General features: G+C 41.1%; 1 protein-coding gene across 7 annotated transcripts in view; it reads right to left on the reverse strand.

The window, feature by feature from the left end:
* SSH2 (slingshot protein phosphatase 2) overlaps positions 1-23,659 on the reverse strand; it is a 311,909-nt gene that overhangs the window by 47,514 nt on the left and 240,736 nt on the right. For 4 of the 7 annotated variants that reach the window (XM_010367962.2, XM_030922917.1, XM_010367964.2 and 1 more), the window contains 4 exons: positions 14,376-14,497; positions 9,229-9,297; positions 8,376-8,441; positions 2,835-3,029 (listed from right to left, as the gene is read on the reverse strand). In XM_010367962.2, coding sequence (XP_010366264.1) covers positions 2,835-3,029; positions 8,376-8,441; positions 9,229-9,297; positions 14,376-14,497 — 452 coding nt within the window. Of the gene's footprint in view, positions 1-2,834; positions 3,030-5,133; positions 5,389-8,375; positions 8,442-9,228; positions 9,298-14,375; positions 14,498-23,659 lie in introns of those variants that run through there. The other 3 variants (XM_030922916.1, XM_010367966.2, XM_010367965.2) reach the window with 3 other exon arrangements.

Consider the following 23,659-nt stretch of genomic DNA (forward strand, 5'->3'; position numbering starts at 1 on the left):
CATTCTCCCTGTATTCTCAGTATCGTTTTATAGGCTTTTCTAGTCAACTTAGGGAGGAGGAGGAATGGAAAAAGCATTACAACACACAAATCTGCTTTTTCCTCCTCAATTTCATTGGAGAAAAATTTGGAAAATATATAAAGTAAATAAAAACCACTGAAAATCCCTCTACCTAAAGATAATTATTAACAATACTCTGGCCTACAGCTTTCGTGTATTCCTTTTCTGTAAACAGACAGAAGTTCTTAAAATATATCTTAAAATTAGGGTTATTATTGCACATACTAAGAACTAACAGTTAATAAGCCTTTATCATTTGCCAGGGACTGCCTTTATGTTTTTTGCTTAGGGATGTAAAGAGAGTAAGAGTAATTTCCTTCTTCTTCTTGTTTTTGTGTAGTGTCAAAATCTTCTCTAATAAAATCTTTTTTTTTTTTTTTTTTTTTTTTTGTTTGAGACAGAGTCTTGCTCTGTCGCCCAGGCTGGAGTGCAGTGGCACGATCTGTGCGATCTTCTCGGGTCAGTGCAACCTCCGCCTCTCAGATTCAAGTGATTCTCCTGCCTCAGCCTCCTGAGTAGCTGGGATTATAGGCGCCTGCCACCATGCCCGGCTAATTTTTGTATTTTCAGCAGAGACGGGGGTTTCACCATGTTGGCCAGGATGGTCTTGAACTCCTGACCTCAGGTGATCCACCTGCGTTGGCCTCCCAAAGTGCTGAGATTACAGGTATGAGCCACTGTGCCCAACTTGTCTCTTAATAAAATCTGGAAAAAATGGGAAGAAAATTTATCTTTCTCTCATGTAAGTCTGGTTTAGAATGTGCTTTTTTGAGCTAGATGAGATATCCATTTCTCTGAAACTCATCACCTAGCTGTAAAGCATGAAATCACCAGTAACATTTCCCATGAATCTTTATTTTTCAATTACTGTGAGATTCTGAAAAGACCAAGGCTACTGAAAAGAAAGTCCTAGTAGCAATAACACCCTGTGCAAAAAAAGATTCCACTGCTTTTTTGACTGTTCCTTTCATACAATTTTTGGAAAGTTCACCTTTTCTAGTAAAGAGCATTTTTTAGGCCAGGTGCAGTGGCCACGCCTGTAATCCCAGCACTTTGGGAGGCCGAGGCAAGCGGAGACTAGCCTGGCCAACATGGAGAAACCCCATCACTACTAAAAATACATAAATTAGCTGACCGTGGTGGCACACGCCTGTAATCCCAGCTACTCGGTAGGGTGAGGCAGGAGAACTGCTTGAACCCGGGAGGCAGAGATTATAGTAAGCCAAGATCATGCCACTGCATTCCAGCCTGTGCGACACAGTGAGACTTGGTCTCAAAAAATAGAATAAAATAAATTATTCTGTTTAAAAAAAAAAAAAACAACCCGGCCGGGCGCATGGTGGCTCAGCCTGTAATCCCACCACTTTGGGAGGCCGGGGCAGGTGGATTGCCTGAGCTCGGGAGTTTGAAACCAGCCTGGGCAACATAGCAAAACCTTGTCTCTACTAAAAATACAAAAAATTAGCTGGGTGTGGTGGCGGGCACCTGTAATCCCAGCTACTCAGGAGGCTAAGGCAGGAGAATTGCTTGAACCCGGGAGGCAGAGGTTGCTGTGAGCAGAGATCATGTCACTGCACTCCAGCCTGGCGACGGAGCAAGACTCTGTCTTAAAAACAAAACAAAACAAAAAAACCCCTCCCCACCCCCCCGCCAAAAAACCAGGAACTGTTTTGGCATGACTTTAGGAATCTAAAGGAGAATCCTGTTTGTAAGGTCAGACAGTAACTAGCTACTCTTCTTTCCCTACTGTAGAATACCTTGGAATTGTAGAAAGATCAATTTAGAGCAAAAGAAACATCATGACGAATTTACAAAGCAGGCACTAAGTGTAAAAAAATTTCCAAAATAGCCACAGAAGTTTCAACACATAGACCTAAAAAGGAAATAAACACCAGCTTTACCTTAGGCTGTTATCTAACTCACAGTACACTAGGGAGATTTAATTAAATTGTACTGACAAGGACTTATCAACGGAAAGGTAAAGCAGAAGAAGACATTTGAATGATAAAATATTTAAAAAAATTTTTTAAGTTAAAAATTAACAGGCTGGGTGTAGTGGCTCACACCTGTAATTCCAGCATTTTGGTAGGCTGAGGCAGAAGGACTGAGGCCAGGAGTTTAAGACCAGCCTGAGCAACATAGTGAGACCCCATCTCTAAAAAAATAAAAATTTAAAAATTAGCCAGGTGTGGTGGCACATGCCTGTAGTCCTAGGTACTTTGCAGGCTGAAGTGAGAGGATCACTTAAGCCCAGGAGTTTGAGGCTGCAGCGAGCTATGATTGTGCCACTGTACTCCAGCCTGGGTGACAGAGTGAGATCCTGTCTTTAAAAAAAAAATTAGCTTAACAAGTTAGGCATTAAGTTGACTGGAAACATCTTTTCTTAAGTATTACAAACACGACTTTGAAAGCTTCTTTATATCACCAATAATGCTTACTAAACTGATTCTTTCAGATAATGCAAACTCAAACTTCAGCCCAACTCCTTTAAACTCAATTTTCAAATTAGTGGAATCTGAATAATGAAATTTTATGGTATTGCAGTTTTTGACTATGGAGACTCCACTGTGCCTTGGGGTGAAGCTTCTCAGGCCTTTGCAGGCAACAGCAAGAATAGGATTCTTCATGTGTGGCAGATATGTGGTATTGACAGTGACTAATATTCCTAGGTAAGATTAATTCCCCAAGAGAAAAGATTAGGGAGGAACATGCTTCTTATGACTCCTCAGGACATAATGGAGAGAACTTCCATAATCCTTAGCAAACTGACTTACATGTCGGTGAAGAGAGCTGGAGAGTCGGGCCGGTGGGACTGGACATCTTGCATAGCATTCCATTCATTGACTGAGGATTGATCTGAGTTGATATGGCTCTCATAATAACTCACCCAGGTGAGAAATAGGCTGCCTGGGTAGTAGTTATGCGCTCTGGCGACTTCACAAGCCTTGTGTAAGCTCTGTAGTGCAGACCTGAAAGATATGCTGGGAAATGAGCACCATAGAACTGTGGGGTGCCAAAGGCCAATAACCTGTGTACCCCAAACTCTTCTAATTTTTAAATTCTATAGAATTTGTCCTCTGGAGAATCTACTCCTTGAAATTCAAGATTCTCCAATTCTGATTATACCATATTATCTATCCACAGCAAGGGACAAGACATTTGCTGAAAGATATGATGCATCATTAAGGTAGGGAGAAGGTGGGGAAGGAGAGCTGACAACTCACCAGTGAAAAATAGGTCCAGGTACCTACGGAGCACATGATCCTATAGTTAGAACCATGCAGTGACTGCTGTATCATTAGAAAACTAAAGATCTGACCAATTTGCCATATAAGGATTTGTTTCCCTCAGCACAGGATGTTACAGCATACATTTTCTGTAATTCTTAAGAGGCTTCACAAAGATCACATGGATGGATGTCCCTAAGCCTTGAGGACATGTCCTTTAATTTCCAGGAAGTATTGATCTAATGTTATTTATTATTCCTGCTGCCTTAGTCTCCTAGTCTCTTTAAATCCATGAGCTACTTTCTAAGAACAGATCTGGTTATTCTTTTTTGTTGAGACAGTGACTCACTCTGTCACTGAGGCTGGAGTGCAGTGGTGTGATCTCTGCTTACTGAACCTCCACCTCCTGGGTTCAAGTGATTCTCATGCCTCAGCCTCCCGAGTAGTAGCTGGGATTATAGGTGCATGCCACTACACCAGGTTAATTTTTGTATTTTTAGTTGAACAGGTTTTTGCTATGTTGGTCAGGCAGGTCTAGAACTCCTGGACTCATGACATCCGTCCGTCTTGGCCTCCAAAAATGCTGGGATTACAGGTGTGAGCCACCATGCCTGTCCTAGCTCTGGTAATTCTGAGACTAATTAAACCTTCTGGCTCTGTCTGAACTCAGGAACTCAAGAAGAGTAAACAAATTGAAAAGTACATTTTTCATTATATATGTGGGAAAAGTTTAAGCTAGAAATACTAGGAAGTAAGTTATACAAGAGCAAGAACCTTTCTTTCTACACTTTGTTTACCCAAGTGACTAAAAGAATACCTAGTTCATAGGTGGAGCTCAATTAGTATTTGTTGAGTGAAATGTCATTAGCTATAAACTAATGTCTCTCGAAGAAAAAAGACATCATGGCCAGGCATGGTGGCTCATGCCTGTAATCCTAGCACTTTGGGAGGCCAAGGTGGGTGGATCACTTGAGGTCAGGAGATCAAGATCAGCCTAACCAACATGGTGAAACCCTGTCTCTACTAAAAATACAAGAATTAGCCGGGAGCAGTGGCACATGCCTGTAGTCCCAGGTACTCGGGAGGCTGAGGCGGGAGAATCGCTTGAACCTGGGAGACGGAGGCTGCAGTTAGCTGAGATGGTGCCACTGCACTCCAGCCTGGGTGACAGAGCGAGACTCTGTCTCAAAAAAATATGTATATATTTTTGTTTCCCTCGTAACAAAAATGATGCATGTCTACTTTAGAAAATTAGGGACCTCAGAGAAAAGGCAGAAATACCCTGTAATCCTACCACCCTGAAATAACCGCTGTTAAGGTTTTAGTGTAGATTTTTCCAGTCTTTTTGGCTATGCATAGATGTATAATAAACAAAGATATGACCGTATTCTCCATACCATCTACAACTTGCTCTTTTGTTTTACAGCCTATCATCAACATCTTTCCATGTCAAATATTTTTCAACTGGATCATTTTTAATGGTTGCATAATATTTAATGATATAGATGTACCATAATTTACTAATCCCTATTTTTCTTTCTTTTTTTTTTTTTTTTTTTTGAGACGGAGTCTTGCTCTGTCGCCCAGGCTGGAGTGCAGTGGCCAGATCTCAGCTCACTGCAAGCTCCACCTCCCGGGTTTACGCCATTCTCCTGCCTCAGCCTCCCAAGTAGCTGGGACTACAGGCGCCCGCTACCTCGCCCAGCTAGTTTTTTGTATTTTTTAGTAGAGACGGGGTTTTACCATGTTAGCCAGGATGGTCTCGATCTCCTGACCTCATGATCTGCCCGTCTCGGCCTCCCAAAGTGCTGGGATTACAGGCTTGAGCCACCGCGCCCGGCCTAATCTCTATTTTTCAATCATTTAAATTGTTTTTCATTTTTTGCTATTATTAGAACACTGACAAACATTCTTATAGCTAAAATCTTTGCACACATCCATGTTTACCAACATGGAGTAAACTCATAGAAGTAGAGTTACTAGGACAAAGATCATGCAAAATGATAAGGCATATTGGCAAATCACTCTCCAGAAAGGCTGCTCCAGTCATTCTTCCACCAATAGTACATCACAGTGTTTGTTCCTTGAATCCCTGTCAACCCTACACAATGTAAATTAAGAAAACAAATTTAAACCAATTTAATAAGGGGAAATGTGTCGGTCCATTTTTATTAGGAAAACACAAAGGTTTTCCTTAAAAAAAAGTTGCAGAGTCTTTTAAAAATGCTTTCTATTATTCAAAGTAAGCCAAAGTCCCAAGAGAATAATCTGAGAATTTCAGTTTCATTACACAGATTCAAAGGTAAGAGCCAGCTTAGTGTAACTTACAGAATGCCTAATGCATGTTTCTTCATCTAGGAAACACATGCTCCAAAAGCATATGCCACAGAGTCTGGTGCAATTGTCCTAAAATACACTCAAGGCCTAGCCACCTCAGATACTCCAGCTGCATCGGAGTGGGAGGCTGCAGTAACTATCTTCCTGTGAAGGAAACACCTGGTCTAAACGTTGCTTTCATCCACACATCATCTATTTTTTTTCCCCTGTGACTTCAACTCACTACTCCCATAAGGTACATCAAGAAAAGTTTATTCTGCAATAAGAGTTAGGATCAGTTAACTTTTACAGGGATGTCTAATTTTTTGGCTTTCCTGGGCCACATTGGAAGAACTGTCTTGGGCCACACACAGAATACACTAATGATAGTTAATGAGCTAAAAAAAAAAATTGCAAAAAAAAAATCGTATTTTAGGAAAGTTTTATGAATTTGGATTAGAATTTTAGGAAAGTTTTATGAATTTGTGTTGGGCCACATGCAAAGCCGTTCTGGGATGCATGTGGCCAATGGGCCATGGGTTGGACAAGCTTGCTTTAGAACATCAAAGCTTGATTTAAGGTTATTACTTGAATTAAGACTGCTCTGTACTCTTCCCCAAAATATACCTGAAAATGCTGTCATTTATGGTTGTTACTGCTGTTTGGATTTACTTGTTACTTAAGAACAGATAAGTCAATTGTCTTTAACTGAACCTTAGTCAAAGGAGGTCATAAATTTCCTAAGTTTTCCATGAGAAACTTACCTGCAAAATATGCCCTAACTCTAAAAATCTGGTCTAAACACATGACCTGAAACTCTGTCCTATCTCAATCACTGCAGGTAATGATAAGACTTAATTTTTCAGTGACGCTTTGGACTCCACATACTTCCATCCTATCAATTCTGTTTTCAGGGGTAGATTATCTCCCTGGGGTCTTTTTCAGGTTCTTTTATTTCTTGTTTTGCTTGCATTCTGTCCATTCCACTCCTCATGGGGACTTCTACTACCTAACAGGCAGCTGAATAAGAAACTGAAATTCAAATCCCTGACTGGGGAATGAATTCTGAATCTTAGTCACATCATTCTCTGGCTATATTTGATAATTTTCTTTCTTTCTTTTTTTTTTTTTTTGAGACGGAGTCTCGCTCTGTCGCCCAGGCTGGAGTGCAGTGGCCGGATCTCAGCTCTCTGCAAGCTCCGCCTCCCGAGTTTACGCCATTCTCCTGCCTCAGCCTCCCGAGTAGCTGGGACTACAGGCGCCCGCCACCTCGCCCGGCTAGTTTTTTGTATTTTTTAGTAGAGACGGAGTTTCACAGTGTTAGCCAGGATGGTCTTGATCTCCTGACTGTGATCCGCCTGTCTCGGCCTCCCAAAGTGCTGGGATTACAGGCTTGAACCACCGCGCCCAGCTATTAGGTAATTTTCTAGATAATCTAAAATAAGAGAATAAGAGGCGACGTGCAGTGGCTCACACCTGCAATCCCAGCACTTTGGGAGGCCAAGGCAGGAGGACTGCTTGAGGCCAGGAGTTCAAGACCAGTCTGGGCAACACAGAGAGACCCCCGTCTCCACAAAAAAATAAAAAAAATTAGCCAGGTGTAGTGGCACATGCCTGTAGTCATAGCTGCTTAGGAGGCTGAGGTAGGAAGAACACTCGAGCCCAGGAGTTGGAGGCTGCCATAAGCTATGATTGTACCACTGCACTCCAGCCTGGGCAACAGAGGGAGACCCTGTCTCTTTAAAAGAGAGACAGAGAGAGAGAGAGAGAAATATCTATCCTGTCTAAATGTAAGAAATACTCTCAGGGCAGTTATGTAATCCCTCCAAAGCATGTTTTCTAACCCATAGTAAGGGGCTAATAATATTATTTTGGGGGCTTGGTATAATGATTAAATAAAATCCATGTAAAACATCTGGCATGTAGTAAATAGCCCTGAAATGTCCATATGCCAGCTGATGGTTATTAGCAAGTATAATGTTTTCTCTAGGCTTTATTTGCATTATGCAAATAGCCACCAGCAGTTTAAATGGAAATTTATCTATCCATAAAGTAACTCTGTGAATGCTATCCCTGGTTACCTTACGAAATAGCTAATGCAGGCCAGGCGCAGTGGCTCACACCTGTAATCCCACCACTTTGGGGGGCCGAGGCGGGCGGATCACGAGGTCAGGAGTATGAGACCAGCCTGGCCAATATGGTGAAACCCTGTTTCTACTAAAAAATACAAAAAAATTAGCCAGGCGTGGTGGCACATGCCTGCAGTCCTAGCTACTCGGGAGGCTGAGGCAGAAGAATCGCTTGAACCTGGGAGGCAGAGGTGGCAGTGAGCCGAGATTGCGCTACTGCACTCCAGCCTGGGCAACAGAGTGAGGCTTCGTCTCAAAAAAAAAAAAAAAAAAAAAAGAAATAGCTAATGCATAGCAGTGTATGTTCTAGATTTGGCTCTTAGTCCACTAAGTAATTAACTTAGTCAATGTGTCCCTAAAAAAGCTCAGTATCAACTGGCTTATCTAAACCATTAAGTCTCTGCCAGAGTCTAAGAATACCACCTCTGAATTCCTCTGAATTTCACTTGTTCACCAATACTCAAGGCCTTCCAATTGTTAAAAATTTGAATATTGCATTTCTAGGTCATCTTTAACTACGATGGTTACACAAACAGATCATTTAGCATTTTCAAAGCAAATTGTACCATTTCAGACATTTCTTACAAAATATTGCTCCAATAACATTAAAACTCTTTTGTAGAGATAGTAAAAGTCATCTTACCACATTGCCTGCACAGATACAGGTTTGAATATGTGAACTCTGTTATCCGTCGATACACTGAACCCACTAAGGACAAATGAGAACAAGACAAAAATCCACAAATTAGGGTAGGTTATTTCAGTTGTGAGTTTTCACGGATGTATCCCAGGCTAACCACAACTGGCTCCGTAGAGGGAATCATTAGGCATTTCACGTAGAAGTTTTAACTAGCGTATAAGACTTGACCATAAAGCTTTGACAAATTGTCTTGACTTCATCTACCAAGCAAAATGAATGGATTCCCATATTGGAGTTAGGGAATTAAATACAGTTTCCCAGCTGTAGCTATGGACAAAATGTTCTGTATATTTCTATTTGGAGGTCTTGTGGTTCTTAGCAAACCTGACCCTGGTTTTATAAACTGGAGCAAACATCTTGGTCTCTTGGGGACACATTCTAAAAACATTAGGAGGTAGGGTGGGGGTGGGGTCACTGGAAGGAACTGGCACAGCAAAGGGGTTATACTGTAGGCTGACAGCTGGCAGAGGCGGCAAGAGGTTATTTGAAACAGAACATATCATCCTTTGGGAGAACATTGCAACAGTCGCACATGCTCAGATTAAAGAGCCAACAAACTAGTTCTTCTTTGTCTTGATTCCTACCACAGTCAGCCTAGAAGAACAGAAGTGAAAGACCCTGGCAAGTTGTATTTTTACTCCACTTTACAAAACAGGAGTTTAAAAGGACTCATTGAGCTGCTGACATGAAAGTTCGGTTGGCACACTGGGCCTCCCTTTTAGCTGAATGAATGTGCAGTAAGATGGAGCCCCACCCCTTGGCTTTCTGTAACAGAATAAAAAAGGAAATCTCTTACCCATCACCATCCAAATGAATTAGTGTGTCGCTCCAGAGAGGCAAAACTAAGCCCATGGTACAAGTGCTACTGCAAGACAAGAAATAGTCCACAAGTTACTCCCTGTTACTCTGGGAAGCAGTCTTTTGTTTACTAACTCTTTCAACACCAAGGATAAACTCTGAAATTCTAAATTCTGGCATACGTGTTACAGTGAAGAAATTTCTATCATATCACTATTAATCTTATGTATGTCCTCAGGAGCTGTTTTAAAGAGATAGTTCCTTAAATATTTAATGAAGAAAACTTGCTGACTCAGCTTCCTACATTGTCATCTTGCAAATGACCACTATCTAAAAAAAGCAGATGATTGCTGCTGACTTGCATTTGGCAGGTCTTAGCACAAGGTACAGTGCCCAACTGAACTCCAATGATTTTTTTTTTTTTTTTTTTTTTTTTTGAGATGCAGTCTTACTTTGTTGCCCAGGCTGGAGTGCAGTGGTGTAGTCTTGGCTCACTGAAACCACTGACTCCCGGGTTCAAGCAATTCCCCTACCTCAACCTCCCCAGTAGCTGGGATTACAGGTGAGCGCCACCACACCTGGCTAATTTTTTGTACTTTTAGTAGAGATGGGGTTTCACCATGTTGGCCAGGCTGTAATCCCAGCACTTTGAGAGGCTGAGGTGGGCGGATCACCTGAGGTCAGGAGTTTAAGACCAGCCTGGCCAACATGGTGAAACCCTGTCTCTGCACTAAAAATACAAAAATTAGCTGGGTGCAGTGGCAGGCGCCTGTTATCCCAGCTACTCAGGAGGCTGAGGCAGGAGAATCACTTGAACCTGGGAGGCAGAAGTTGCAGTGAGCTGAGACTGCGCCATTGCACTCCAGCTCTGGAGACAGAGCAAGACTCCGTCTCAAAAAGAGTGATTCCAGAGCTCAGGAGATTCAAATCAAGACTGAAAGAGCTTATCCACATTGCAACCTGGACCTGAACAACAGAAAAACAGCTGCCATGCCAGAGTCCAGGAGCAAGACAGCTCTACCATAAGTTTTGTTGAGGAGATGAGATGAGCGCACAAAAAATTTGTTTTGAAAATGGCTTCACAAGATGAAGTGGGGATAGTTTTACAGTAGCTTTTTGCTTTGTATTTAGTGAGTGCTTAGGTTCTTAGCAACAAGTATAATTTGGAGTATAAATATGATGGGTTGGTAGCCCAGTGACAAATCCAGAAATTAACTATATAAAAAGATATAGACGCTGCAAAAGAGTGTGATCTATAAGCTCGTGACCAGATTTTGGTTAACCTTTGGACAAGTGACATTGATATACAGGAATCAACATTACATTTTTGGCTTGTATTCAGGCCAGAATGCTTTTTTACATTAAGAAGCAGCTTTTTCAGCTGGGTGTGGTGGCTCACGTCTGTAATCCCAGCACTTTGGGAAGCAGAGGCAGGCGGATCATAAGGTCAAGAGATCAAGACCATCCTGGTCAACATGGTGAAACCCCGTCTCTACTAAAAATACAAAAATTAGCTGGGCATGATGGTGTGCGCCTGTAGTCCCAGCTGCTCGGGAGGCTGAGGCAGGAGAATCGCTTGAACCTGGGAGGCGGAGGTTGCAGTGAGCCGAGATTGCACCACTGCACTCCAGCTTGGCCACAGAGCAAGACTCTGTCTCAAAAAAAAAAAAAAAAAAAAAAGAAGTAGCTTTTTCACACAACAGGAAGGAAAGGCCTGAATAAGGCACACTTGGTATTTTTATCCAGGTTACCTCAGTCTCTCAAGATTTTTCTCCATTAAAGTATAACTACTTACTTTAGTAAATATTCAACTCATTCAATAACGGTTTATTTAGTGCCTGCTATGTACCAGACATTTCAAGGTGTTAGGAGGACAAAAAGAAATGGAAAAACAACAACAACAACAACAAAAAACCACGAAGATCTATTATTTTATAACTTAAAATATGTTACATTTTAGAAACCAAGATTATGCTGCACACTAAAAAATTTATTTAAATATAACATAATACTCAAAGAACTTGTAAATGGGCTAAATGAATTGGCTGCAACGTATTATTAAGAACTATTTGTACTTGTCATTATCTGGGTTCCACTTAGGCTTAATACTATTTTGAAGCATTAACATTTTACATTCTCAGATATGAAATGATACAAATTCAAATTCCTTCAACAACAACTGAGACAGAAATGATTTTAGATTACCTGAGCACCTGAGACTTCTTACAGTCCAAGGAACTCATTAAAGCGAGGATGTATGGGAATTTCATAACAGTAAGTTTAGCAAACAGAATGAAAACTAGTTTCTGGCGTTTCATGTCTTATTTTGTCTTCTATAAACTAAAATTTCCTTTGGCTAGTGACACTGGTCAGATACGAATCAGACAGGGTCATTGGCAAAAGACAGATGTAATTCACCGAGTATAAACTACTGGGTACCTATATTAATACGCATTCTTTCTGGTAAAGTTTAGGACAAAGTGAAAGAGGTAAGATTAGACATGTGCTTGCTCATATTCTGGGTCAGGAGAATCTGTGGTTATTGTCTTCTGTCTCTAGGGGAAGATTCAATTGAAGCTTCGTGAGGTTCCTGTTCCTGTTTTATAGGGTTTTCAAGGGAGGGGGTCAGGGAGAACTGAACAAAGGAAATACTAGCTAGAAGAGTGCTGTCCAACTGAACTTTCTGCAAGAATGGAAAATGTTCTATACATGTACTAATATGATAGCCACTAGCACATACGGTTACTGAATACTTGAAATGTGACTAGTTGGAACTGAGGAACTGAAATTTCATTTAATTTTAATCTATTTAAAAAGACCAATGCATGCTGTATGCAGTCGCTCATGCCTATAATCCCAACACTCAGGAAGGCAGAGGCAGGAGCTCAGGAGTTGAGACCAGCCTGGACAACACAGAGAGACCGTGTTCTCCACAAAAAGGAAAAAAGAAAGGAAGGAAGACGAAAGAAGGCAGGCAGGCAGGCAGGAAGGAAGGAAGGGGCACATATGGTTAGTGGCTACTATACTGGACAATACAGATCTAGAGAGATTAAAAACCTAAATTAGAGGTCCTAAAATCCTAATGAAGGTAAACAAGGTAGGTGCTGTTACAGGAAAATGCTTACTGAAAGCTCTGTTGCTTAATCAGAAGTTAAAACTATGCAGGAGAAAGCTTCCTAAATGTGGTTTACAAGCCCGTGTAAATTTATTTTATTTTATTTTATTTATTTATTTATTTTTTTTGAGACGGAGTCTTGCTCTGTCGCCCAGGCTGGAGTGCAGTGGCCGGATCTCAGCTCACTATAAGCTCCGACTCCCGGGTTTACGCCGTTCTCCTGCCTCAGCCTCCCGAGTAGCTGGGACTACAGGTGCCCGCCACGTCGCCCGGCTAGTTTTTTGTATTTTTTTTTTTTTTAGTAGAGACGGGGTTTCACCGTGTTAGCCAGGATGGTCTCGATCTCCGGACCTCGTGATCCGCCCGTCTCAGCCTCCCAAAGTGCTGAAGCCCGTGTAAATTTAGAGCCTACAATTAAATGCTGTTAAGTGGTATACAAGCTAATAACTTTGGGAATCCCTGTGAACCCCCAAGTCATTTTCAGGTTGACTTCTATATAGGAATAAGGTAAACATTGGTTTGGGAAACTTTCTAGTGATAAAGTGATTTTTTTCCCCTCAACATCAGGACAATTAGAATCATTCCCAGGCTCCTCCTCTCTTTGTGACTAAATTTCCCTAGGCCTGGGTCACACCCCTAGCTACTCCAAAGTTCCATTCTAGTCCTGAACCAGGAAGTCAATGCTTTGAGACATCTGGCAGGATTTCCTGAGGCTTATTATCCAGAGTGTAAAGATCTGCTTAGCAGCCACATTCCACAGTCTTCCGAAGGTTTCTCCAGAAAAAGGGGGAAAAATAAAAAAGGAAAGCAACAAACCTTAATGACACACAAAAAGGGTAGGTGTTGGGTGTTATCTTTCATCATAGAATGTAAAGTACAGCTAAAGCCAAAGGTACATAAAAAGTTCTGCTTTGAGTTTAAGGAGCCATCCTGTACCACCCCATGCCCGCCCCTCCCCCATCCTTTTTTACTCAATAAAAGGAAAAAGGAGGCATAACATTTGGTAAAAGCAAGGTTTAAAGACATGGATAAATAAAACAGATTGTAGTTTAAGTGGGATCTCTTTGGATCTGGGACCACTGGTATACTACCACAAAGGCTGGGTGCCCTATAATCACCAAAGTGAATCATTACTGACTACAATAGAGTAGGCCAGGCGCAAGGTTCATGCCTATAATTCCAGAACTTTGGGAAGCCCAAGTGGGAGGATCGCTTAAGCCCAGGAATTCAAGACCAGCCTGGCCAACATAAGGAAATCTCGTCTCCAGAAAAATAAGGAAAAAAAAAAAGGCCAAATAGCTGGGTATGGTGGTGCATGCCTGTACTTCCAGCTACTTAGGAGGCTGAGGTAGAGGAATTTGAGGCTGTAGTGAGCTGTGACCGTATCACGGCTTCAGCCTGGGGAACAGAGCGAGACACTGTCTCAAAAAAAGAAATAAAAAGGCAGCTTTTTAAATGTAACTTTGAAACCACTTGCTTTATATTGTGACTATCTAAAGATGAGATGAAGGTATGGAATAATGGTAAATTAGAAACTCAGGACCAAAGACATTCACTAAACATTCTTGTTTCTCAAGACTGTGGCTAAGATACTTATGTTCTTTAGTTTTATATCTTGTACTTTAACAGCAGAACTGCACAAGATATTTTTGTGATAAAAGGCAACTGGGGTCAGGCACAGTAGCTCACGCCTGTCATCTCAGCACTTTGGGAGGCTGAGGCGGGTGGATCACTTGAGGTCAGGAGTTTGAAACTGGCCAACATGGCAAAACTCTGTCTCTACTAAAAATACAAAAATTAATCGGGCATAGTGGTGCACACCTGTAATCCCAGCTACTTGGGAGGCTGAGGCAGGAGAATTGCTTGAACCCAGGAGGCAGAGGTTGCAGTGAACTGAGATTGTGCCACTGCACTCCAGTCTGGGCAACAGAGTGATGACACTCCGTCCCCCCGCCCCCCACCAAAAAAAAAGCAACTGGAACAGGTTACTTAAAACGCAGTTTTCACATTTTGAAATGGTACCACCATACCTGTCATTAGAGGAGAAATCCATTCCTAGGACGATGCTTTCTTCAGTGTCTTGTCTACCATTAGTTGAAACCACTACCATATAGCGTGTTCGATTCTGGTAAGTACTTTCCAGTCTTACAGCCTGGAAGTTAGCACACAACAGAGAAATTATGAAATTTAGAACGTTAATTTCAGATCATTTCAACCCTTCTTCATCAGCGTCTTTAGCATACTCAGGAAGGCAGCAGAGTCAGTAGTTAGGAGACATAAATTAAAATCTCAGCTTGTATACTAGCTATAAAACCTTTGGTAAGTTACTAAATTAATTGGAGGGAGATATAATAATACCTATCTGTCTGGTTGTTTTAAGAATCTTATAAAATAATACATGTAAAGCACCATGCTTGGCACACAGTAAATGCTCAATAAGATGTTTGTTATTAGCGTAATTTATACTAATTACCACAGTGCGTAATAAAGACTGAAGAGGGAAATGTGAGGTATATGAATGTGAGCATTGGTCTCAGAGATGCAATTCCCACAAACAATTATAATATGGAGCAAACTATTAGCAACATCTAAGGGGAGTATTGACTTTGCTATACTGAACTGCTGCATGTTAATGCACTATAAGATTTTCTTAAGTTTCAATGATAATTAAAGGGGATTGCATTTTCAGAAACTTCTCATTTTTTGTCAAAAGTTTTAATTTGTTGCTTAATTAAATTTTAAAAAGACCCTCAGAAAATTTGAATATGGACAGGGTCTTAGATGAAATTAAGGATTTATTGTTAATGTAATAATGGCATTGTGGTTACTGTGACTTTTTCTTAAGTACCTGGAGTGAAATGGCATGGTTTCTGAATTTTACTTTAAAATGTTCCAACAAAAAAATTTAACACGGAGTGGGGATAGATGAAAGAAGTCAGGCAAAAGGCTGATGGTTATTAAAGCTGAGTAATGGCCAGGTGCGGTGGCTCACGCCTATAATCCCAGCACTTTGGGAGGCCAGGTAGGCAGATCACCTGAGGTCAGGAGTTCAAGACCAGCCTAGCCAACATGGTGAAACCCTGTCTCTACTACAAATACAAAAAAAAATTAGATGGGTATGGTGGCGCATGCCTGTAATCCCAGCTACTCAGGAGGCTGAGGCAGGAGGATCGCTGGAACCCAAGAGGCAGAGGTTGCAGTGAGCTGAGATCATACCACTGCCCTCCAGCCTGGGTGACAGAGTGAGACTCTGGTCCAAAAAAAAAAAAAAAAAAAAAAAAAAAAAAAAGCTGAGTAATGAGTTTATGAGGATGTTCGTTCGTTTGTTCGTTCGTTCGTTCGTTCTTTCTCTCTCTCTCTCTCTCTCTTTCTTTTTTTTACAGGTGTGAGTCACTACGCCTGGCTGAGGATGTACTTTCTACTTTAATATGTTTGGAAATTTTCTTAGTAAGTTCTAAAAGGTATCCTTTTTTTTTTTTGAGATGGAGTCTTGTTCTATCACCCAGGCTGGAGTGCAGTGGCCGGATCTCAGCTCACTGCAAGCTCCGCCTCCCAGGTTTACACCATTCTCCTGCCTCAGCCTCCCGAGTAGCTGGGACTACAGGCGCCCGCCACCTCACCCGGCTAGTTTTTTTTTGTATTTCTTTTAGTAGAGATGAGGTTTCACCGTGTTAGCCAGGACGGTCTTGATCTCCTGACCTCGTGATCCGCCCGTCTTGGCCTCCCAAAGCCATCTTATAAGCCTTAAAAATAAAACAACTACAGGCAACACATTCAAATATTACACATATATTTATGTATATATTATGAATATTTATGTAAATATTTATTATACATATACAATAACAATGCCAAGTGCTGAGGATTCAAAGGTGGAAGAGAGAGACATGATCTATGCCCTCATCGAGTGTATAGTCTAGGCTACTCTTCTTTCATTTGTTAATAATAATTTTAAAGACAGCTTTTTTTTTTTAAGAGACGGAGTCTTGCTCTGTCCCCCATGCTGAAGTGCAGTGGTGTGATCTTGGCTCACTGCAACCTCCGCCTCCCAGGTTCAAGCAATTGTCCTGCCTCAGTCTCCTGGGGAGCTGGGACTACAGGCACATGCTGCCATGCCCGGCCTTTTTTTTTTTTTTTTTTGTATTTTAGTACAGATGGGGTTTCACCATGTTGCCCAGGCTCAGGCAATCCGCCTGCCTCGGCCTTCCAAAGTGCTAGGATTACAGGTGCGAGTCACTGCACCCGGTTTTTTTTTTTGAGACAGGGTCTCCCTCTGTCACCTAGGTTGGAGTGCAATGGCGCGATCTCGGCTCATTGCAACCTCTGCTTCCTGGGTTTAAGCGATTCTCCTGCTTCAGCCTTCTGAGTAACTGGGATTACAGGTGCACGCCACCGCGCCTAATTTTTGTATTTTTATAGAGACAGGGTTTCACCATGTTGGCCAAATGGCCAGGCTGGTCTCGAACTCCTGCCTCAGGTGGTCCACCCACTTCGGCCTCCCAAAGTGCTGGGATTACAGGCGTGAACCACCCACCTGGCAAAATGACAGATCTTTGTAGCCAGAAAAATGTGCTCTGGAGGCAAATTCTTCTGTGTAAAATATCCCCTATTCCTTAGAGAAACCGAATTCTAATCCATCAACTGGCTCATTATATTTGTCAGAAATTTCTATTTGGAATTTTTTTTCAGTGCTGCTGTTCTTAGAGTCTCCCTCCTCTTAACTCTGTCACTATTCCAAAATAGCCAGGCCAAGGCAAAAAGAGGCATAGTTACACAGCTCAAATGACCCATTTAGCAAGGCAGAGGTGAGACTCCCGTGGCTATCTTTTTGTCTCTATTCTGATACTCCTAGGAAAATTTAGGGAAACATAAATGGCAGAAGTGGCTACATTAAATCTTGTTTCTAATAAGAATGGATATAACAAGAATGTAATGCTTACCATTCTGATGCCAAATGCATAACATAGAGAACTGTACTTCTGACTTCATGTTTCATGAAGTAATTGAGCATTTAAAACCAAATTCACTTATGAGAAGCTAAGAGGAACTAACATTTAAATGGACTAAGATCTAGAAGGCTGGGATCAAGAGTGAGACATTATACACACACAACAATGAATAAATAGTAAATGTACATGTGGCTGACTGGGAGGCAGTACTGACTCCTTCTCTGATTGGGGAAACACTCTACAACATGTTAATTCATCAGAAATCCTGGTGCAGGTAAACTAGAATTTCTTATAAACAAGATCTCGTATATTATTACATATTTGTACTTGGGCCTCCCTTGGCCCAAGTTTCCTGAATGTGTTAGAGGCTCTTTTATTCTCTGTCAAGCCTCCAAGAATTTCTGGCAAGGCTCAAATACAAATGGCCTGGGAACAACTGAACTTTGTTTCTGACAATTTATCTACAGCTCCTACACCAACCAGTGGCAACTGATTGGCTAAGTCAAAGCTGATAAAAGGAAAAATATAACTTTCATAAGTATTACCTATAATGCAAGTTACCAGGCCAAGTTAGAAGTGGGCTATAAGAGTTTCTTTGTAAGTGATACTCACTGCAAACATTAGTTGTCTTTTTTTTTTTTTTTTTTTGAGATTGAATTTCACTCTGTCGCCCAGGCTGGAGTGCGGTGGTGTGATCTCAGTTCACTGAAACCTCTGCCCCCTGGGTTCAAGCAATTCTCCTGCCTCAGCCTCCCGAGTAAATGGGATTACAGGCGCCTGCCACTGCACCTGGCTACTTTTTGTATTTTTAGTAGAGACGGGGTTTCACCATGTTGGCCAGGATGCTCTCGATCTCTTGACCTTGTGATCCACCTGCGTCAGCCTCCCAAAGTGCTGGGATTACAGGCGCAAGCCACTTCGCCCGGCCAGTTGTCTCTTTTTAAAAAGTTTATTTTATAATATCAAAAGCATTTCAAATGTTTGGCTCGCCCTTGCTTACTCAAACTGTAACAGAAGTTCCCAAACCTAATGAGAAGGGCCCCAGCCATTTCATACTGACTTAGGCTTGAATACCATGCATATTTCAGATCCATTCAATTTTCAGCTTCTTTTTTGTTTTTGTGTTTCACTCTGTTATCCAGGCTGGAATGCATGGGGTGTTCTGCAACCTCTGCCTCCTGGGGTCAAGCAATCCTCCCACCTCAGCCTCCCAAAGAGCTGGGACCACAAGTGCCTGCCACCATGCTTGGCTAATTTTTTGTATCTTTGGTAGAGATGAGGTTTCACCATGTTGTCCAGACTGGTCAATTTTAAGCTTCTTAAATGGAAGAATAGCACTTAAGAGTTCCTGGAATTTGATCACAGGCCTCTAGATAGTACCTACAGTATTAATTCAACACCTATCTCCTAATTAGAAGGATGAGATAAAAATCTTTGAAGAAAAATTTCTGAAACGTGAGGGGATAAACCCAAGACTCTATTTAAAGTTCCTTTTAGGCTGGGCGCAGTGGTTCATGCCTGTAATCTCAAAACTTTGGGAGACTGAGGCAGGCGGATCACTTGAGGTCAGGAGTTCGAGATGCCTGGCCAACATGGCAAAATCTTCTCTCTACTAAAAATACAAAAAAAATTAGCTGGGTGTGGTGGCGTGTGTCTGTAATCCCAGCTGCTCAGGTGGCTGAGGCAGGAGAATTACTGGATCCCGGGAGGAGGAGGTTGCAGTACGTTGAGATCACACCACTCCACTCCAGCCTAGGCAACAGGGTGAGTAAGACTCTCAAAAAAAAAAAAAAAGTTCCTTTTAAGCTTCAAGATTCTAGGTTAAGGAATTAAAAATCTATGTGCCACAGCCATAAGGAAAAGTCTAATGCCCATCCTGGTTTGAGGTTTATTTCATATTCCTCCACTGGAGATAAGATTAAGCAAAATGTAGTAATTTAATTTATTAACACAATCAAATAAATTTAAAATGGCAATTTTGTTCATAATACCCTAATTTTGAAAATGACAGCAGTTCCAATGTTTCTTCAGTTTCCAGAACTTATATTGAAATCAATGACTGGAATAAGACAATTGAGATGCATTTCATTCATCAACTAAAGTTCTCCTTGAAAAGGACACTACTGAAGTACATTTTAATTGTCTGAACAAAACAATATTCTGGATTTTAAAACTTGGCAGCAATAGTAACTGAGCTTATATTTCCAAGAAACTACATTTACTGCTTAAATTTGGAATCCTATTACAAGTTTCAGGTGAATTGGATCCAGCAGTCTTAGGACTGAAGTAGGTCTGAGAAGTCATCCCCTGCCTCTGCTTTATTCCTGAAAAACCCAACCTGTTTTCAAAGCTCATCTATCAAAGAATAATGCTATTCCCTCGGCATCTGATTTAAATGCTTAACCTAATTACAAGCAGTTTACAAACACCACCTGATAAAAGAGCGTCTCTTGGCTTAGAGCGGTGGCTCGCACCTGTAATCCCAGCACTTTGGGAGGCTAAGGCGGGTGGATCACTTGAAGTCAGGAGTTCGAAACTAGCGCGGCCATCATGATGAAACCCGGTCTCTACTAAAAATATAAAAATTAGTGGGGCGTTGTGGTATGTGCCCGTAATCCCAGGTACTTAGGAGGCTGAGTCACGAGAATCGGTGGAACCCGGGAGGCAGAGGCTGCAGTGAGCTGAGAACGCACCACTGCACTCCAGCCTGGGTGACAAAGTGAGACTCCATCTCAAAAAAAAAAAAAAAAAAAAAAAAAAAAAGAGCTTCTCTCTTCAGCATCATCTAACATCAGGAAATACTCCTCCTCAAGCTTAAACTGTACCTTTGCCTTTAATTTCTTTTCACCGCTGGGCAAAGGGGCTCATACTTATAATCCCAGCACTTTGGGAAGCCGAGGCAGGCAGATCACCTGAGGTTGGGAGTTCGAGACCAGCCTGACCAACATGGAGAAACCCCATCCCTACTAAAAATACAAAAAATTAGCTGGGCGTGGTGGCGCATGCCTGTAATCCCAGCTACTCAGGAGGCTGAGGCAGGAGAATCGCTTGAACCTGGGAGGCAGAGGTTGTGGTGAGCTGAGATTGTGCCATTGCACTCCAGCCTGGGCAAAAGAGTGAAACTCTGTCTCAAAAAAAATAAACAAACAAAAAAACAAAAGAATTTCTCTATACCAAGAGTCTTACATGCATGCCACTGCGTGCATGATGTAAGACTCTTTGTGAAAAGAAATTAATTACCCCCAGTAAACTACATTATAAAGACCCAGTGTCTAAGACAGGCAGTTCACCCAATCCATCAGGGAGAAAGGTTCCAAAAGTATGTAAATATTAAACGCTAGTCAAAAGAATGAAGCAAAACCAATAGCCAAAATTAAAACAGGCTTCACTTGTGACACTAGTAGACTAAAGAACACTGTCTTCAAAAGAAAAAGATTAGAACTTGAGGAAGTCTCTGAATATTTTTTTTAAATCAGTCTGTCTCTATGAAATTCTTAAATATTAATTATATTCCGTGTAGCCATTAAAAACCACGATTTATTTATTGACATGGAAAGACATCCATGATAAACTATGAAGGAAGTAGGTTACAAAAAGTTATTTCTATTTTTGTCACATTTCTGTAGAAACAAAACAACGCTCTTCCTCTCACTCTTTACACTCTCTCTCTCATATATACATATTTTTAAAAAGAGTGGAAGGATGCTTATACAAATTGCTAACAATGATTTTCTCAGAATGTAGAATACAGAGTGATTTTTACTTTATTTATACCTTTTTGCATTGTTTGACTGGGAGAAAAAAAACCCACATAATAGATTTATAGCTAGAAAAAATAAACCAACTTCCATTTTAGAAGCAACATATGATGAAAACCAAAATAATAAAACTCCTCATTTTCTTAAATTCTCCTGCAAAGTACTCAAAAGACTTCTTTGTACCTTATCAGCACTTCAGCTTTAGTTAAGAACATCAATTGAAGTTACTTCAAATGTCCTGAGAATTCTTAATTTCTCAGATTATTGTTTTAATTAAATGGTTGATCTTTGGTAACGTGCAAGAGTACTATAAAACCACTTCCTTTATTTTACTAGTTACAGTTTTCCTGAGTACTAAAGTTAACGCTTGATGCCTGTATTTGGAACACAGAGCTTCCCTGGAGGAAAAGATTGGCTTCGTCCTGTTTTCAATGCTAAAGCAAAATGTGTGGTTTGGTTGGGTTATTTAAAAAATAAAGGCAAGACTTTTAGTGGGCGCGGTGGCTCACGCCTGTAATCCCAGCACTTTGGGAGGCCGAGATGGGGAGATCACCTGAGGTCAGGAGTTTAAGACCAGCCTGGCCAACATGGTGAAAACCCGTCTCTACTAAAAATACAAAAAATTAGCCGGGTATGGTGGCACGTGTCTGTAATCCCAGCTACTCGGGGGGCTGAGACAGGAGAATCACTTGAACCCAGGAGGCAGAGGTTGCAAAGAGCCGCGATTGAGCCACCGCACTCCAGCCTGGGCGACAGAGATAGACTCCGTCTCAAAAAAAAAAAAAAAGGCAAGACTTTCAGCTGACTATCAAACTTTTAACCTTCTGCACAAATCTTAAGAGTTTCAGCATTCCAAATTTAACTCAAAACAAAAGCCTTTGCTTTGAGTCTACAAATGCTCCTTTCAGTTAGAGAAGTGCTAATTTGTCCAAAGTCATACAATGCATTGACTCATTTTCTTGAAGATGACTCACTCAATAATCTGAAACATAATGACTATGTGTTTGTAACAATTCAAAACAACTGTAAAATGACTTGTCATGTGAACTTTGAATTCAGAGGCGTAAGTTACATTTTCTGAATTTATTTTATAAATGTAAAGCAGCTGAAGATGCATATTTTAGTAAGAAAAGAATTGCCAGCTCTGCCTTCATAACTGCTTCCTTCATGTTCTTCCAAGTCTTTATGTAGTTAAAATTATTTTAATATTTAGAGGTTCACACCAAATTCCAGAAGGTTATCAATGAGAAAATGATAAAGTGACATTAGATCTCTTTAAAGCTTTAGCTTTACCCAAACACACAAATGTTGAAAGCTATCAGCAAATATTTATTGGGCATCCAGTATGTGCGTATGTGCAAATGATTGTTGTTATGGGTTTTCAAAGAGGTGTACTCCAAGTGTGATTCCTGGATCAGCAGCATCAGCAGTGTTTCAAAACTGGCTTAAATATACAAATTATCTCTGCTTCCCCTTTACTAATCAAACTGTGCATGTGCAGTCCAGCAATTAGTGATTTAACAAACCTCTCCAGGTGATTGTGATATATTTTAAAGTTTGAGAATCATTGCTTCAGATGATGATGATGATGATTATTAGAGACAGGGTCTTGCACTGTTGCCCAGGTTGAGGGCAGTGGCGCGATCATGGCTCACTGCAGCCTTGACCTGCCAGGCTCAAGCGATACTCCCACCTCAGCCTCCCGAGTAGCTGGCATGCCACTATGCCCAGCTAATTTTTTACTTTTTGTAGAGACAGGATTTTGCCATGTTGCCTAGGCTGATCTTGAACTCCTGCCTCGGCCTCCCAAAGTGCTGGGATTACAGACATGAGCCACCACACCCCAGCCACTCCAGATTATTAATACTGTAAGAATTGCATCCCCCTGTTCCCTTTTAAATAACAATAATAACATTATGATTATTTTTTGAGACGGAATCTCGTTCTGTCATCCAGGTTGGAGTGTAATGGTGCAATCTTGGCTCACTGCAACCACCACCTCCCAGGTTCAAGTGATTCTCCTGCCTCAGCCTCCTGGGTAGCTACAGGTGTGTGCCACCACGCCTGGCTAATTTTTGTATTTTTAGTAGAGACAGGGTTTTACCATGTTGGCTAGGCTGGTCTTGAACTCTTGACTTCAAATGATCTGCCCACCTCAGTCTCCCAAAGTGCTGGGATTATCGGCGTGAGCCCCTGCGCCCAGCCTTAAATAATTATTTAAGAAAGAAATATATCAAGAAATACAGACAAGATTTATATAAATGTATAATGTTACTTTTGGTTAGGATATAAAACATTTAAAAAATTAAAAATAAGATATAAAACAACTATGAAAGGATTCCTTTAAATTTTTATATATTCTAATCAAAGGACTTATTACCAAATGCCTAGATTACTGCAATAACTACCTTAGCAGGCCTCCCTGATTTAAAATGATCTTTTCCTCCTCTCTATTCTGTATTAGCTTCTGAGGAATCTTCCCTAACTACTATAGCTGTCCCATGGCATTCTTTGGCTGAAAAACCTGTGATGTTTCACAACTGCTTATTGAAAAGGGAGAGGTACTACCTTTAGCTAGTAATCTAGAGCAAGCAGCAAGCTTGTGCA

Source organism: Rhinopithecus roxellana, chromosome 19 (genome assembly GCF_007565055.1).
Source record: "Rhinopithecus roxellana isolate Shanxi Qingling chromosome 19, ASM756505v1, whole genome shotgun sequence".
Taxonomy (NCBI): Eukaryota; Metazoa; Chordata; class Mammalia; order Primates; family Cercopithecidae; genus Rhinopithecus; species Rhinopithecus roxellana.